Source organism: Microcaecilia unicolor, chromosome 1 (assembly GCF_901765095.1).
Source record: "Microcaecilia unicolor chromosome 1, aMicUni1.1, whole genome shotgun sequence".
NCBI lineage: Eukaryota > Metazoa > Chordata > Amphibia > Gymnophiona > Siphonopidae > Microcaecilia > Microcaecilia unicolor.
The window spans coordinates 117452997-117470784 of NC_044031.1; the positions used below are offsets into that span (position 1 = coordinate 117452997).

The 17788-nt window shown below is 42.7% G+C and overlaps 1 protein-coding gene across 1 annotated transcript in view; it reads right to left on the bottom strand.

The window, feature by feature from the left end:
- Window positions 1-17788, bottom strand: part of MRC1 (mannose receptor C-type 1) — a 343694-nt gene that overhangs the window by 169406 nt on the left and 156500 nt on the right. The window contains exon 12 of the mRNA XM_030199501.1: window positions 7655-7854. Within this exon, the coding sequence (XP_030055361.1) occupies window positions 7655-7854 (200 nt within the window). The remainder of the gene's footprint in view (window positions 1-7654; window positions 7855-17788) is intronic.

The following is a 17788-nucleotide window of genomic DNA, read 5'->3' on the forward strand; positions in this document are numbered from 1 at the left end:
GATCGGGCATAGTTTTCTCAAGAGTGATGCCACATTATCTGTATTGATCCTTGTATGCAGTCTGGTATGATACCAAACCAAACGGAACAATCTCTGGATATGAATACCGCCGACTAACAGATGAAAACAACAACAATAACAAATTCAACCACCGAAGAAACAGACAACTAATAAAAATAAGCACATCGAACCCCCCCCACGGAACCATACCACTCAATCCAACTAGGATATATCAATGCAAGATCAGCAGTAAGCAACTCAGTAGATATACTAGACTGGATCACCACAGATAAATTAGACCTTTTATTCATCACAGAAACCTGGTTCCATAGCCCTACAGACCCCGCCATCTTAGAAACATGCCCACCAGAATACAAAATCACCCATTGGACAAGAAATGGGAAAAAAAGAGGAGGCGGAATAGCTATTATCTACAAACCCGAATTCACCATCACAATCACGGGCGAATCTACCTCGCCACAACTCGAAATAGCATCGACTAGAATTAATCATCCAAACCTAATAGGGCATCTTAACACCATCCTATTCTACAGGCCACCAGGAAAATGGCAAGACTCCCAAGCACAACTCATGGATTTCATCTCGAATTCCTGCATGTCTGCCTCAAACATCCTCATACTAGGAGACATCAACCTACACCTAGAAGATGACATCTCACCAAGCACACAAGAATGCAAAGAATTCCTAAAACTCTGGGACTTACAAGTACCCAATACGCAACCAACACACAAAAAAGGACACACACTTGATATCATAACAAATAAATTCGAACCGGATTCAACCATCACAATTACTGACACAAGATGGACACCTACGTTATGGTCAGACCACCACAAAGCAAATGTCTCTCTCTGCTGGCGAAAAACACACATAAACACAAGCAATAAACAGGAGCGAACAACATACACAATGAGAGGAAAAATAGATCCCACAATATTCTGGCAACAGATCTACCAGAACGAATGGCCAACAAACGCTGACACCATCCAATTCCTCCAAGAATGGGACAATCAATGTACAACAACACTAGACAAAGTCGCCCCAACCCAAACCAGAACATCACACAGGAAAAAAACAAATCCATGGCTCACCGAAGAGCTGAAAAAACTTAAAACACAAATCAGGAAACTAGAACGAGAATGGAACAAAAAGAAAGACGAACAAACACTAAACACATGGAAACTACTTCGGAGAAAATACAAATACACCATAAAACAGACCAAAAGACTACATTACAAAACAATAATAGGACCAAACTACAAAGACACACATAAACTCTTCAACCTTGTGAATAAACTGTTAGACACCACACCAGCTACAAACAATGGCAAAGATGTACCAGATGTGGACAACCTTGCAAAATACTTTGAGGAGAAAATTATACAACTACGACTCAAAATACCCGCAAGCCCTATAGAGTACGCCACACTCTTAGATTGTCTTGACCCAGAAGAAGGAACATACCCTGCAGACAGAACATGGACCGAATTTGAAACACTATCAGAAGACCTCATCTCTGAAAATCTCAAAAAATATGCCAAATCCCACTGCAAACTAGACACGTGCCCAAACTACCTCATGAAATCTGCTCCTCAACAATTCATAATTCATGTGAACTTCATGCTACAGAATGGACTCTTTCCAAAAGAAAAAGGAAAAATCCTACTCACCCCAATCCCTAAAGATACAAAGAAATGCATGAGTGAAATATCCAACTACAGGCCAGTAGCATCCATACCACTAATAACCAAAATAACTGAAGGAATGGTAACCAAACAACTTACAAACTATCTAAACAAACACTCAATACTGCATGACGCCCAATCAGGATTCCGGTCGAATCATAGCACAGAGACAGTATTAGTCACCCTTATGACTAGATTTAAGCAAATAATTGCAACTGGCAACAATATACTCCTCCTACAATTTGACATGTCAAGTGCCTTTGATATGGTTGACCACGGAATCCTACTACACATACTCGAATACTTTGGCATTGGAGGAAATGTCCTGAATTGGTTCGAAGGGTTCCTAACCCAACGTTCGTATCAAGTCACATCAAATTCGACCACGTCTAAAGCATGGACACCTGAATGTGGAGTTCCACAGGGAGCACCTCTCTCACCAACCATCTTCAACCTAATGATGATCCCGCTGGCAAAACTCCTATCAAACCATAACCTCAACCCATATATATATACGCTGATGATGTGACAATATACATCCCCTTCAAACAAGACATTAACGAAATCCTCAACAAAATCAATCAAAGTCTACACATCATGAACACATGGGCAGATGCATTCCGTCTTAAATTAAACGCAGAAAAAACTCAATGCCTAATACTCACCTCCCAATACAACACAAAAGAATTCACAGCCATAAACACACCAAATCTGAACCTTCAAATCTCAGAAACGCTAAAGATCCTTGGAGTCACTATCGACCGCCACCTAACGCTTGATACTCATGCTAACAACACAACTAAAAAGATGTTCTACAGCATGTGGAAACTTAAAAGGATAAGACCATACTTCCCAAGATCCGTCTTTCGCAGCCTAGTACAATCCCTTGTGCTCAGCCATCTGGATTACTGCAACTCACTATACGCAGGTTGCAAAGAAAAAACACTGAGAAAACTTCAAACAGCCCAGAATACGGCAGCCAGACTCATCTTTGGAAAGCCAAAATATGAGAGTGCAAAACCATTACGAGAGAAACTACACTGGGTTCCACTAAAGGAACGCATCACTTTCAAAGTATGCACATTAGTCCACAAAATCATTCACGGCGAAGCCCCAGCCTACATGTCTGAGTTAATAGACCTACCACCCAGAAACGCCAAAAGATCATCCCGAACCTTCTTAAACCTCCACTTCCCCAATTGCAAAGGCGTGAAATACAAAACGCTACATGCATCAACCTTTTCTCACATGAGCACGCAGTATTGGAATACACTGCCACGCAACTTAAGAACAATCAACGAGCAAGCTTCCTTCCGCAGATCACAGAAGACCCATCTTTTTGAAAAGATTTACGGAAAGAACCAAAACACATAAAGTCCACACCTACTATTCACAAATGCATCACACATTCACCTCGGAACTCTCATTCCCGTAATATCACATCATTCATAACTTCAATCACAGAAAGATATAAATCATATGTCTTTATGCCTTCTTATCGCCCTCTAAGCTCACATTGTTTCCCCCCAATGTTTCAATGTTTGTGCTCCATTGTTACACTCCCAAGGACACTCCAATTGTTTCGCATAATTATGCAAAATGTAATCCATAACCAATCTGTAACAAATTGTATTTCCAATATTTAACTCATATTGTAAGCCACACTGAACCCGCAAAAAGGTGGGAAAATGTGGGATACAAATGCAATAAATAAATAAATAAATATACATACACTACAATGCAATGTAAGCCTGGTGCTTTCTTTTAAGAATTTGTCTCACATTAAGTTGCTATCCATTGGATGATAATGATGTTCTCTTCATGACTTAGGAACTCTACACCAAAAGCTTTTCTCAGTTTCATTACTGTCACAGTAGCCTAATGGAGGAGTAGTGAGCTTTGATGCTGGCAACCTGGGTTCGGTTCCCACTGCAGCTCTTTGTGACCTTGGGCAAGTCGCTTAAACCCTCCATTGCTCCAGGTACAAAATCTTAGAACCCTCTAAGGACAGAGAAAGTACCTGCATATAATGTGTACAGCACTGCGTAAGTCTAGTAGCTCAATAGAAATAATTAGTAGTAGTAGTCTTGAGAGCATTACTCCAGCAGACATGCAGCAGCACAGCCTAATATATAGTAATTCCTGGATTCTATATCAGTTGCCCAAATTTGGGGGTACAGGGTAGATGAGTGTGCAAATGAATTAGATAATGAGCCGATAATCAAATATAGATGTTAATTTGCACTAATTTGGACTTACACATACGTCTGCCTACACATTATTCTATGTGAGCCCAAAGTGTCTCATGTGCAACTCAAAAGGGGGCATGGCCATGGGCATTGGAGCAGACTCTGTGGGTGCTTCAGCACCTCAATATTGAGAAAATTCCTTGTATGTGTCCAGGGAGGGATTTTTCCATTGGGCTTAGCACCCCCAATAATTTTGAAAAGTTGGCTCCTTTGGCCATGGGAGGGGCATGGGCAGGTCAGGGGTATTCCAGAAATGTAGGTGCAGTGAGTTATAGAATACTGGGGTTGCGCACCCAATTTGCGCACCAGGATTTACACCAGATTACAGCAGGCTCGGAGAACCCTTTATAGAAATGCGCTTGGTGTGAATTTTTCTCTGTGCCCTGTTTTGAGTGCCCTATATTGGATATGGCCCAAAATGCTTTAAATAGAAACTCATATACTGACTGTAGGATAAGATACAAATGCTGGAGTTTGGACATTTTGAAACTTCAACATAGTTGATTGTTGGGGATTTATTGTAACAAATAAGTCTATTCCATTGTAATAGTGAAAATTTTAAATGGAGAGCACTAAATACGGTCTACATGGATTTCAGTTAGGACTTCAGCATAAGCACTGAGCATCATTGGTTTGGGCCCAAAAGTGACAGATACAGAGGCATTATAGTATACTTGATCTTATTTTGCATCCCTTTCCTAATAATTCCTAGCATCCTGTTTGCTTTTTTGGCCACCACCACACACTGGGCAGAAGATTTTAGCATGTCTACAATGACACCTAGGTCTTTTTCTTAAGTGCTGACCCCCATGGTGGACCCTAACATCAGGTAACTATGATTTGGATTATTCTTCCCAATGTTCACCACTTTGTATTTGTCCACATTAAATTTCATCTGGAATTTTGATGCCAAGTCTTCCAGATGGTCTTACTTCAATTTTTCATAGTCCACATGTGATTTAATAAATTTGAATAGTTCTATTCGTATTTTGGACATCTGAAATCTGGCATTTAGACATCCATATTCAGTGATGTGCTTTAACAACCAGCTCCCAAAATTTGGGCTGGGGTGACTCAGGTCCGCTCCTGGCAGCATCCATATTACAAAAAAACAGCATGAAACAATGCGCGGGACCATAGCCCTGCACGCGCCACTGCCGGCTCCCTTACTCCTCCCTCTCCAAAACAGGAAGTTACATCCTGAGGGGAGGAAGAAGGAAGCAAGCTGGCATCAGCACATTTAGGGCTACGGCCCCGTGCACAGTTTCATGCTGTTTTTTGTTTTGCCCACTGCAATCTTGTGGGTCACAGAGGAGAGTGAGTGAGCGCTACCAGCCCGGGAGGAGGAAAGAAGCCGGCAGCAGCACGTGCAGGCTGCAGCCCAAGGAGGTTAGATTGAGAACAGGAGACACGTGAAGTCAAAAAAGTTAAATCCATGGAGGTTTGCCTCTCTTTCCCCTTCCCCGCGCAGCCGTCATCTCCGTACATGCAAAACAAAGCAAACAGTCCTTTGAGGCGGTTAATGTTGGTAGCATTTTTATTTAATCTCACTTATATGTTCAAACATGCCAGCTTGTGCAGCATATGGAAGCATACAGAGGAAGTATAATAATGGAGTAACTTTTCATAGGTAGAGTAGTAATTTGTTATTAAATCATAATTAGAGTGTCATTTGGAGGGGCTGGTTATAGGGACACTCTAGCGTGTGTTGTATTCATGCAGAGATTTTTTTTCTCCTGGTAAAGGGTCACTAAAACAGACATCATGAGAATCATGTGCTCAGCATTCAGTTTCTATTTACTTACTTATTTATTTATGACATTTATATCCCACACTAAACATGAATTAGGTTGAAGCCTGGGAGCATTTTTTTTCCTGTGCCTAGAGAAAGATGGTCAGCATCCATGCCAGCAAAAGTATGCCTAGCGTGCTCGCATGGGGGGGAGGGGAGAGTGAGGAATGTGTTGCCCCCCCCCCCCAGTCCACCCCAGCCCCACCTCCCTACCCCCTCCCAAATTGCACGGTTGGCTATGCCTGGAGAGAAAGCCTGTTGTTAAAACTTTTCCAGCACACCACTGTCCATGTTGCATGGCTGTCCAAATCCCAATTTTACAATGCCAGGATATGGATGTCTGAAATTGCAGTAGGTCCATATGGCAAGGGGGTGCAGCATTTATTAAAAGGGCCCCTAAATTGAGCTAATCAATGCTGCTTGTTCAAAGTTATATGGAGAGTGTAGGACAATGGGCAGCCACTTGTCTTTTGAAACTGAACCAGGATAAGATGAAGATTCTCAGACTAGCACCCTCCCCCCTCCCATCCTGAAAATGGACAGAAAATCAGATATTAATTCAGAGATCAACCAAATCCTCTGACCCCCATCCCTCTCCCCAAATGTTAATTCAATCCTCTGAAACCCCCACCAAAAGAAATATCCCTGGTAGACCTAGAGGATCCCCCACCCCCAAACTAGGTCTATGGTAGTGTAGTGGACCTCCCAACTGCCCCCCTCCCTCTAATATCTTGAAGGTACCTGATCCTGCACTGTGTGTCTCAGGGTGCACCATATGAGATCAGGCACAACCATTTTGGAAAATGGCAGTGCAGCGGCAAGGTTAAGGGCACTGCACTTGTCTGTTCTTCAAATTACATGGGGGGTCTGGGAGCCTAATGGGAAGGGAGTCCACTAGACTACCATGGATTTATTTTTGGGATGTTGAGGGAGATCAGGGGGTCAGGTGGGGGGGATTGAGGCATGAGGGGGACTTTTAGGATGGGGGATTATGGATCAGAGGTCAGGGGACCCTTGCCAAGGGACTATTAGCTATTCTGCCTTGATGCAACTACTGCAAAAGAGTGAGCTAACCTTTCTTCTACACCTCCTCAGACCTAGTGTTCAGATTCTTGTGTTGTGCTTACCTTAAAGTCTTCTGCTGCAGTTCTCTGCTTCAGGGCAGAATAGCTAATAGCCTCCATTTTAATATTCTATGCTCTGGTGTCTAAAGCTTCAGTGCAAAACCTTTTTCTGAAACCAGCACCCAAAAAGCTGATCACAGATATTGTGCTAACACCACACTTCCATCTGCACTCGCTTTCTGTATCAACCCCTCAGGAAGAAAATCTGTGTGTCAGAGCACACTGAGCTAACCCTTGTTTTTTTGTTTTCAACAAACTGTTTTCTTAAAACAAAAAAAAAGTGGCTCTTTCCTATCCCCTCCCCCCTTTTTTTTCTCTGGTTTGAAATTTGTTAGAAATATCTCTTCTTTTTAATTTCTTTTTGAAACTTTACTCACTAGTCTCTAAACAAGCAGAAGGCTAAGTGTAAACACACACATTTCTGGAGTGGTATTCAAGGAGTGGCACAGGCTCATTTGGGGTGAGGCTGACAAATGCCTTTTTTTTGTACTGGAGTCTTTAAGATTTAAAGAATCATCTACCAACCCAAATGAAATTCAGTATTATGAAAGCCTCAGCATATCTGACACTGCTAAATTTATATGGTAGGAAGAACGGAAATATTTTTGCATCGGTACTCTTATATGCACGGGGAAAACATTTGACAAACAATGCTCTGATGTGGATTTTGTGTCTCTTAAAATGGCCGGGAACATTCAGGATATCTTGTGAGAATTGAAAAAAATCCTAAGAATTTCAGTAGTTGGTAAACAACAATCTACTAATTAATGTGCGCATACTTACTTTAAAACATGTACTAATTTGGTTGCTCGTGTTCCAGTCCTCTGGGCATTTGGGCATAGGAGTTGTTGTTGGGGGTGGAGGTGGAGTTACCCCTTCAGCCCACTCTTTGCAGATAAACTTTGCCTTCTCTGTACAGTTTATAACATCCCATAAGCCACCTGCAATTCCAGTACTCATAACAACACATCCTGGATTTCTTCCTTCATGAAAAACACACAACAATTATTGACTTCATTTTTGTAACTAAGTAATAAATGTGTTAAGCATGGTATAAAGGTGTATGTATGTATATATGTGTGTATATATATCTTAGCCTACCTAAGCACTTTCTTTGAACTTTGCCTTTAAGTGCAGTTTCCAGTTACAGCCCCTCCCCCATTCTCTGAAGACCTCTTTTTCATATGACTAAAATAGGTACATTGTGAAACTATTCAATATGACAATTACCTCCAGTTTATATTCACTTTACCAAAGACCTCAGTGGTGCTACTTACTAAATTGGGGTTTAAAAATCATCAAGATTTAAGCACCCTCTTCCACATTGGTCTAAGGAATATCATACTGTTCTTATAATTTTTCTATATAGTTTATATACTTTTTCATGTTTTTTTCTTTAAGCACCCTTCAGCTTTTCAATGTAAACGTTCTTCAAACGACTCTTCAATAAAGTTGATTAAATGAGAATATTCATTTCAAGATGAACTCAGGAACATTCAGTCAGGGTATTACTTACCATTGAGGAGCATCAGAGAGATAAAAGGGGGGAAAGTTAAAACAATTGGCACAAAACAGTATTCTATAATGGGCATTCTGGGGTCGGCGCCCTTTCTAGAATAGTGCACAACGCTGCAATTCGTACTCAAATTTGAATGCGAGGAGTTACACCAACTAAAACTAGGTGTAAATTCTAGAACAATTTAAAGGCATGTCCTTCGCCCAGCCATGGCCATGCCCCCTTTGCAGATTTCCACAGATCACTTCTGTGCTATTCTATAAATGGGCGTGTAAGTGTCTTTTCACTTCTATCCCATTTTGATGCCTTGCATTCATTAGAATATTCAGTGTGACAGCAGTGCCTAACATTTGGTGCCATATGTAGAATATATAGAGACTAGGATCTCTAGAAATAAGGGTTAATAAATGGAGAAAGAAAAAGACTAAGAATATAAGGTGATATCTTTTCATTAGATTAACTTTAAAAATGTCGCTTTCAAGGGCCCTGCTTCATGGGATATTCTGTGGTACAGTGTCCCGTAGTAATGTAGATCTGGGAGAGAAGAAAATACTAGTATCAACTTTAAATGGTATGGCGATATTTGTCTGTTGGATTTAAAGAAGTATGTAGGGAATACAAACACCCTCTTTTCTAGCTATTCTGTTATCTGTCCCATTATCTATAAAACAGGGAACTTTTATGTTCTATATTTTTTTCTTCAGACTAACAACTTTTCAAGAAGAGAAACAAGGGAAGGAATACCGGATGAAACTGAAAGAAGCCAAGAGAGAGATGCGTCTGGCCAAAGCGCATGCGGAAGAAAAAATGGCTAGAAATGTAAGGAGGGGTGACAAAAATTTCTTCAGGTATATTAGTGAAAGGAGAAAGACCAAAAAGGAAATTGTGAGACTGAAAGATGCTGAAGAAAAAGCAAATTTGCTAAATAGATACTTTTGTTCTGTTTTCACAGAAGAAAATCCTGGAGCAGGACCGCGATTGACTGGCAAAAGTACATGTGAGATTGGAGTGGATATAGCACCATTCATGGAAGAGAGTATGTATGAACAACTTACAAATCTAAAGGTGGACAAAGCAGTGGGACCGGACAGGATCCACCCCAGGATATTGAGGAAGCTCAGAGAGGTTCTGGCGGGTCCTCTTAAAGATTTGTTTAATAAAACCTTGGAGACGGGAGAGATTCCGTGGGATTGGAGAACGGCGAATGTGGTCCCTCAAGAAGCTGGAAACTACAGACCGGTAAGCCTCACTTCAATTATTGGAAAAGTAATGGAAGCGATGCTGAAGGAAAGGATAGTGAATTTCCTAGAAGCAAATAAGTTGCAAGATCCGAGACAACATGGTTTCACCAAAGGGAAATCGTGCCAAACGAATCTCATTGAATTCTTTGACTGGGTGACCGGAGAATTAAATCAAGGACATGCTGGACGTAATCTACTTAGATTTCAGCAAAGCTTTTGACACGGTTCCCCACAGGAGGCTCTTGAATAAACTAGACAGGCTGAAGATAGGACCCGAAGTGGTGAACTGGATTAGGAACTGGTTAACGGGCAGACGCCAGAGGGTGGTGGTAAATGGAGTTCGCTCAGAGGAGGGAAAGGTGAGTAGTGGAGTGCCTCAGGGATCGGTGCTGGGGCCGATTCTATTCAATATATTTGTAAGTGACATTGCCGAAGGATTACAAGGTAAAGTTTGCCTTTTTGCAGATGACACCAAGATTTGCAACAGAGTGGACACCCCAGAGGGAGTGGAAAACATGAAAAAAGATCTGCGGAAGCTAGAAGAATGGTCTAACGTTTGGCAATTAAAATTCAATGCGAAGAAATGCAAAGTGATGCACTTAGGGAGTAGAAATCCAAGGGAGACGTATGTGTTAGGCGGGAGAATTTGATAGGTACGGACGGGGAGAGGGATCTTGGGGTGATAGTATCTGAAGACCTAAAGGCGACGAAACAGTGTGACAAGGCGGTGGCCGTAGCTAGAAGGTTGCTAGGCTGTATAGAGAGGGGTGTGACCAGCAGAAGAAAAGAGGTTTTAATACTCCTGTATAAGACGTTGGTGAGGCCCCACCTGGAGTATTGTGTTCAGTTTTGGAGGCCGTATCTTGCGAAGGATGTTAAAAAAATGGAAGCGGTGCTAAGAAAAGCTACGAAAATGGTATGGGATTTGCATTACAAAACGTATGAGGAGAGACTTGTTGACCTGAACATGTTTACCCTGGAAGAAAGGAGAAACAGGGGTGATATGATACAGACGTTCAAATATTTGAAAGGTATTAATCCGCAAACGAACCTTTTCCGGAGATAGGAAGGCGGTAGAACTAGAGGACATGAAATGAGATTGAAGGGGGGCAGACTCAAAAAAAATGTCAGGAAGTATTTTTTCACGGAGAGAGTGGTGGATGCTTGGAATGCCGTCCCGCGGGAGGTGGTGGAGATGAAAACAGTAACGGAATTCAAACATACGTGGGATAAACATAAAGGAATCCTGCTTGGAAGAAAGGGATCCCCAGAAGCTTAGCCAAGATTGGGAGGCAGAGCCGTGGTGGGAGGCGGGGCTGGTGGTTGGGAGGCGGGGCTAATGCTGGGCAGACTTATACGGTCTGTGCCCTGACAATGGCAGATACAAATCAAGGTAACGTATACACAAAAAGAAGCACACGTGAAATTATCTTGTTGGGCAGACTGGATGGACCGTGCAGGTCTTTTTCTGCCGTCATCTACTATGTTACCATGTTACTATCCAGCTTATTTTCGAAAGAGAAAGACGCCCATATTTTGACCCAAATCGGGAGATGGGCGTCTTTCTCCTGTGTGCGACCAAATCGGTATAATCAAAAGCCGATTTTGGTCGTCTTCAACTGCACTCCATCGCAGGAACAAACAAAGTTGACGGGGGGGTGTCGGAGGCGTGGCGAAGGCGGGACTGGGGCGTGGTTATCGGCCGAGGAGAGGTGGGCATCTTTAGCTCAAGAAGGGCGTTTTGGACGAGAATTTGGTCCGCTTTATTTGGACCCTTTTTTTTCAGGTCCAAGTCCAAAAAAAGTGCCTCAACTGATCAGATGACCACTGGAGGGAATCGGGGATCACCTCCCTTGACTCCCCCAGTGGTCACTAACCCCCTCCCACCAAAAAAAAACCCCACTTTAAAAACTTTTTTTCCAGCCTCTATGCCAGCCTCAAATGCCGTACCCACCTCCATGGCAGCAGAATGTGTTCTATCCTCTGACAGCCTTTCCCTGGTTCTGATGTGGCTCTCGGGTGAATGTAACACCTTTTCTGTTATGCGCACTGCAGAGTCACATCAGCAATGCATTGTGGTGGGTGTAGGGTATTGGGCTCCGTGATTCCACTAGCTTGTTGCAAATGCTCACGATGTTGGTAGTTGGTAGGCTCTACTCCCATGGTGCTTTTCCCCCTCCTTACTGGGTCAGAGTGGTCCTTGTTTTGTTTCCGGTAGTCCATGAGGTAGTGGCCATTTTTGTAACACAGTTTTAGATCCCTTTCATGTGTTAGCCACGTTACAGAACTTAGTTCTTCCCTTGAATGTTGCTGAAAAAGGGCATTGTACAGCATTCTGCCAGCTCTGACCTACTGCTAATCTCAGTACCAGGAAGACTCTTTGCCAGCGGGGCACAACCTCTGATCTGCGGTTAACTGTGAGTAAACGTGCTTATTCAAATAAAGGACTTTTTCAAAGAGATTAGTCTTCAGGTGTCAACTGGTGTGCCAAGGTTATACAGCAGCAACAAGTCCTAGAGGCCTGCGTGTATGCAGGTCCCTGGAGCACTTTTGGTGGGTACCGCAGTGCACTTCAGGCAGGTGGACCCAGGCCCATCCCCCCTACCTGTAACACTTATGCTGGTAAATGGGAGGCCTCCAAAACCTACTGTACCCACATGTAGGTGCTCCCTTCACCCCTAAGAGTTATGGTAGTGTTGTTCATTTGTGGGTAGTGGGTTTTGGGGGAGGGGGTTGGGGGCTCAGCACCTGTGGTAAGGGAGCTATGCATATGGGAGCGTTTTCTGAAGTCCACCGCACTGACCTCTAGGGTGTCCAGTTGGTGTCCTGGCATGTCAGGGGGGCGAGTGTACTACAAATCCTGGCCCCTCCCACGACTAAATGGCTTTGATTAGGACGTTTCTGAGCTGGGCGTTTTTATTTTCCATTATCGCTAAAAAAAACAAACGCCCAGCTCAGAAACGACTAAATCCATGGCATTTTGGTCCGTACAAACCGTATTTTCGAATCAAAAGATGGACGCCCATTTTTTTTCGAAAATACGGTCTGTCCCACCCCTTCACGTACCTGTTCTCGGACATAGATGCCCATGGAGATGGGCGTTAGCGTTCGATTATGCCCCTCCACGTAACTTTATATGAAAGTTCTTTACCGATTAATATATTTGCTAATTAATCAATTTTGTATCAGGAAAGTAAATCTTCAACATTGTCTCGCCTCATTTAGGGGCCCTTTTACTAAACCGCGTAAGCGTCTACGCACACCCAATGTGCACCAAAATGGAGTTAACGCCCGGCTACTGTGTGGCTCTTCCATTAATTTCATTTTTGGCGCGCGTCTGATACGGGCAGCAGAAACATAATTTTTATTTCCAGATGCGCATATCCAATGTGCGCCAAGTGGTATTTGATGCATGTAGGTCATTACCCCATGAGACTTTACCACTAGGTCACAGACCCAAAATGGACGCGCAGAAATTTTGATTTTGCTGCACATCCGTTTTCATCAAAACTTTTATAAATGCCTTTTTTACAGGCGCACTGAAAAATGGATCGGCGTGCGCCTAAAACTCGCACCTACACTACCGCAAGCCATTTTTCATCGCTCCTTAGTAAAAGGACCCCTTATCTTTCTGACCCCATCCAGAGAGATTTTGAAAATTAAACTCACAGAACAATCCTGTAAAAACACTGATCTTGTCTTGCCCACAGAAAAGTAACTAGATGTATAAATAGACAGACAGATATATACAGGGTGAGGCAAAAAAAAGTAACCCCTTGAATTTTTGCCATTTTCTCAGCAACGGCTTTGAGTTTCAATAATAAATTTTACACACTTATTTAGTCATCATACTTACATATTACTATTAAACAACATTTAATTATCTTAAGCTATGTTGATGTTACTGATATTTTAGCGTTACTACTTAGTGTTTTTTGCACATTAAAAATGTTCGAGCTAAAACACAGTAAAATAATGTCATTCAAACAATACAATTAACAATGTGTCAGAATTTCACAGTCACTGTGAATGCTCAGTGTCTACCCCCTGCTTTAACCACAGGCCTTCAGTCGCTTTGGGAAGTTCTTAACAGCCTTGTCGAATTACCTGTAGTTTGTCCCAAACCATCTGTAGCATTCCTTGAGTTCAGTGATTGTTTGTGGCTTTGGGTGGAGCATTTGATAGGCCTCCAACATTGCTCCCCATACAAAAGTCTACATCACTGTGACATCATTAACAGTAGGCTGGTACCTCGTTTTTCAAATAATGGCAGTTTTACAGTGCAAATATTTTTGAAAGCATGAAAAACCACTGGGTGGTCACATTAAAAAGTCTGTAACTTTGCTGTATTTAAATGTAATCTAATTCCACTCAGCGCATGAATGTAGACAACAATAAATAAAGCTGTGAAATTTCACATTGAAATTCCAAGTGGTTGCTGAGAAAACTGCAAAAAACTCTGTGGAGTTACTTTCTTTTTGCCTCACTCTCTACAAAGGGATTAGTACAAACGCAGCACAGTTAGCTTAACTACTAGGCAGTCATCTAGGACAGTGACTTATAGGAGATCAGCAAAGAGTTGCAGTATGGGGACACTACAATTGCTATGCGATTTCAATTTTATTTTGGGGCATTTATCAAGGAGCCTAATGGTTAGTGCATTGGGCTCGGATCCCAGTAACCTGGGTTCAAGTCCTACTGCAGCTTCTTGTGACCTTGGGTAAGTCACTTAACCCTCCATTGCCCTAGATACCAAACACACTTACCCAGCCCCCCCCCCCCCCCCCGTTTACTAAGTTGCACAGCAGGGCTGTCACAACCCACTCAAACTGAATGCGCTGTGTCATCATTAGCTCAAGGAAGCTGCCAGCACTGCTTAGTAAACAGGAGGGTTAGATTGTAAACCCTCTAGAGACAGAGAAAGTACCTGCATATTTGTGCAACGCTCTATAGGTCTAGTAGCACTATAGAAATGATTTGTAGTAATAGTAGTAAAAGTAGCCTCTCATAGGTTTCTTCATTTCAAAAACTAGTCAATAGATGGAAGCAGAGGAAGCCATCTTGTCCCAACCTGTTACAATATGTTGTGGTCCCCACCACAGCAAAGTCAAAAATTCCTACAACTGCACTGTTCTGCTCAAAGAAATGTTGAAAGGAGTATATATATCTTGAGAATGTTAAATTTGTCCTCAAAATCCAGCATATGCCTATTGCACTTTGCAAAACATGAGCCACACAGTTGACCTCAACCACGTCCTTTTGAAAGTTTTGGTATTTTTGATAAACTATTTGCATTCCAGAATACATACTTGTGTTGTCAGCTGTACATGTGGAAAGTCTACATAGGCCAAGACTGAAAAGTTTGGTGAGAAATTATTGAAACGAAAGATGGACGCCCATCTTGTTTCGATAATAGGGGTTGCCCCGCCCCTTTACGGGGCCGTCCTGCGAGGACCCCCTCATGACAACTTGGGCGCCCGTTCAGTTATGCCCCTCCATGTGTCTTATGACTGATTATGTTGACTAGAGTTGAATTTAATAAGAATTGCCTGAGTTTGAAGTTAACAAGGTGTGAAGCTTCTTTCGACTTAATTGCTAGAATTTATTTTATGTAATTTGAAAACTGTTTATATCCAACAATTATAAAGTAACTAAAAGTAACATGTTAGTTTTCATTGTAATATTACTTTTATTAAATAAGTAACTACTAACTGTAATTATAAAAATTTGGGGTATGTATAGGGAAAGGGGATGGGATTTGGCATATCACCTTTCTATGGTTACCAAGCGGTTTACATATTATATATATATAGGTACTCATTTTATACCTGGGACAAATGAGAGTTTAAGTGACTGGCCCAGAGTCACAAGGAGCTACAGTGGGAATTGAACCTGGTTCCCCAGGTTCTCAGGCTGCTGCACTAACCATCTAGATTCTAAGTTTTCTTTACAATCACAAGTCAATATAGTGACTAAAAGGGCGTTTATATTTATGTGTAACCTTCGTCGTATTCTTAAATATTTTGAGGAAAATCAATTTTGTTTAATTGTGCAGGTTCTATTGTTGAGTCTTTTGGATTACTGTAACGTATTTTACCTGGGCAGCCCCCCCCCCCCCCCTCAATTCTTGAAAAAACTACAAACAGTCTAAAATACATCTTTACGCTTGATTTATTCACTCAAAGAAATCTGACAGACTTTCAGTATTTTATGTTAAAACTCATTGGCTTCCTATACCAGCAAGAATTTTGTTTAAATTCTTTTGTTTATTATATAAGGTATTATTCGGGTTGCCACCTTAGTATTTGATGAAACGTTTTATTTTGCAGTACCTACTAGATCTTAAGAACACTAATTTGATTTTCCTTCCTTAAGGGGCAGGAAAAGACTTAGAGGTTCTTTTACTATGCTGCGAAATAAAGGGCCCTGCACTAGCGGTGGGGGCCTTTTTCCCCACATGCCAGGACCCTTTTTCCCACAGCTGGAAAAAGTCCCCCTTCCCCCCAAAAATGGCCACATGGTGAGATAACTCTTACTGCGTGGCCATATGGCAGGGAGCCCTTACCACCACCCACTGAGGTGGCGATAAGGGCTTCTGTGATAACCCAACAGTAACCGGGCAGCATGTGGCAATGTCCGATTCCCAGTGGCGTACCAAGGGGGGGCGGTGGGGGCGGTCCGCCCCGGGTGCACGCCGCTGGGGGGTGCTGCAGCGCGAGCCTGCTGCGACAACGCTAACTTCTCTCGTTCGCTGCAGCTCCCTCTGCCCCGGAACAGGTTACTTCCTGTTCCGGGGCAGAGGGAGCCGCAGCGAACGAGCAAAGTTAGTAAACTCGCAGCAGGCGCGCGCTGCGGCACCCCCCCCAGCGGCATGCACCCGGGGGGACCCTTTCGCGGGGGGGGGGGTCTTTCACCGGAGGGGGGGTCCACGCTGCATCGGGGGGGGGGGGGGCGCTGCACCCGGGGGGCGGGGCGTGGCCCCGTGTGTCTGCCCCCCTAGGAACGGCACTGCCGATTCCCGCCGGGTTTATCTCCGCCCAAGCCATTTCTGGGGGTTTTCTTTTTCCCCCAGAAATGGGGCATGCTTGAGGCTGCAAAATTGGACAGGGAAATCTCTTGTATGCTATTAACAGCTACTGACTACAGGAATTTTAGACACCTAATTAAGACATATTTGTTTTGCAAGTTTGCACTAGAGAACCTGGGTTAGATCTGTTGTTGTTGCAGATCATTTTACATTCTATATCTTGTATCTAGATTATGTATAATGTTTTTCTTTTCTTTTATGAGATTTTTTAATTCCTGGATTTAGCCAGTTTTTTTTTTCAGATTGTTATATGTGTAGAACTGCAAGGTATACTGTGAAATATAAGATAAATTATGTTATGTATTACTTTTTCCTTGCAGAAACTAGTAACTAATATATTATTTTTAAAAAGTAACTTAAGGGTCCTTTTACAAACATGTGCTGAAAAATGGCCCGCGGTAGTTTAGGCGCGGGTTTTGTGCGTGCACAGAATCATTTTTCAGCGCAGCTGTAAAAAAAGGCCTTTTTAAAATTTTTGTGGATAATGGACGTGCGGCAAAATGCGGCAGTAAAGTCTCACGCGGTAACCGGGTGGTAATGACCTACACACGCCAAATGCCAGTTGGCACGCGTCCGATGCGCATGGCAGAAAATAAAATTATCGGATGCATGGCAAAAATTAAATTACCGCAAGAACGCAGTGCAGTAACTCCATTTTGGCATGCGTTGGGTGCGTGTAGACTCTTACGTGGCTTAGTAACAGGGCCCCAGCATCAATATTGTCTCTGCATTTGTCTCCTGAAGAGACAATTGCACAAAGGGGGCCCTTTTACTAAGTTGTGGTAAAAAGTGGCCTGCACTAGTTTGGATGTGTGAAATTAGCGCACGCTGGGCCATTTCTTATCGTGGTGGGTAAAAGGGACTTTTTAAAAATGGGGAAGTAAATGGCCGATCGCTAATATTAAAAGTAGTGTGCTGCTATTTACTGCCTGAGCCCTTACCCCCACCTATTTACTTGGCGGTAAAGGCTCACACGTTACTCGTATGGAAATCAGGCAGCGCACAGCAATGTGGCCACATTGCCGATTACCGCTGGGAATGTCCCCCGCGGTAGAAAATAGAAAATTATTTTC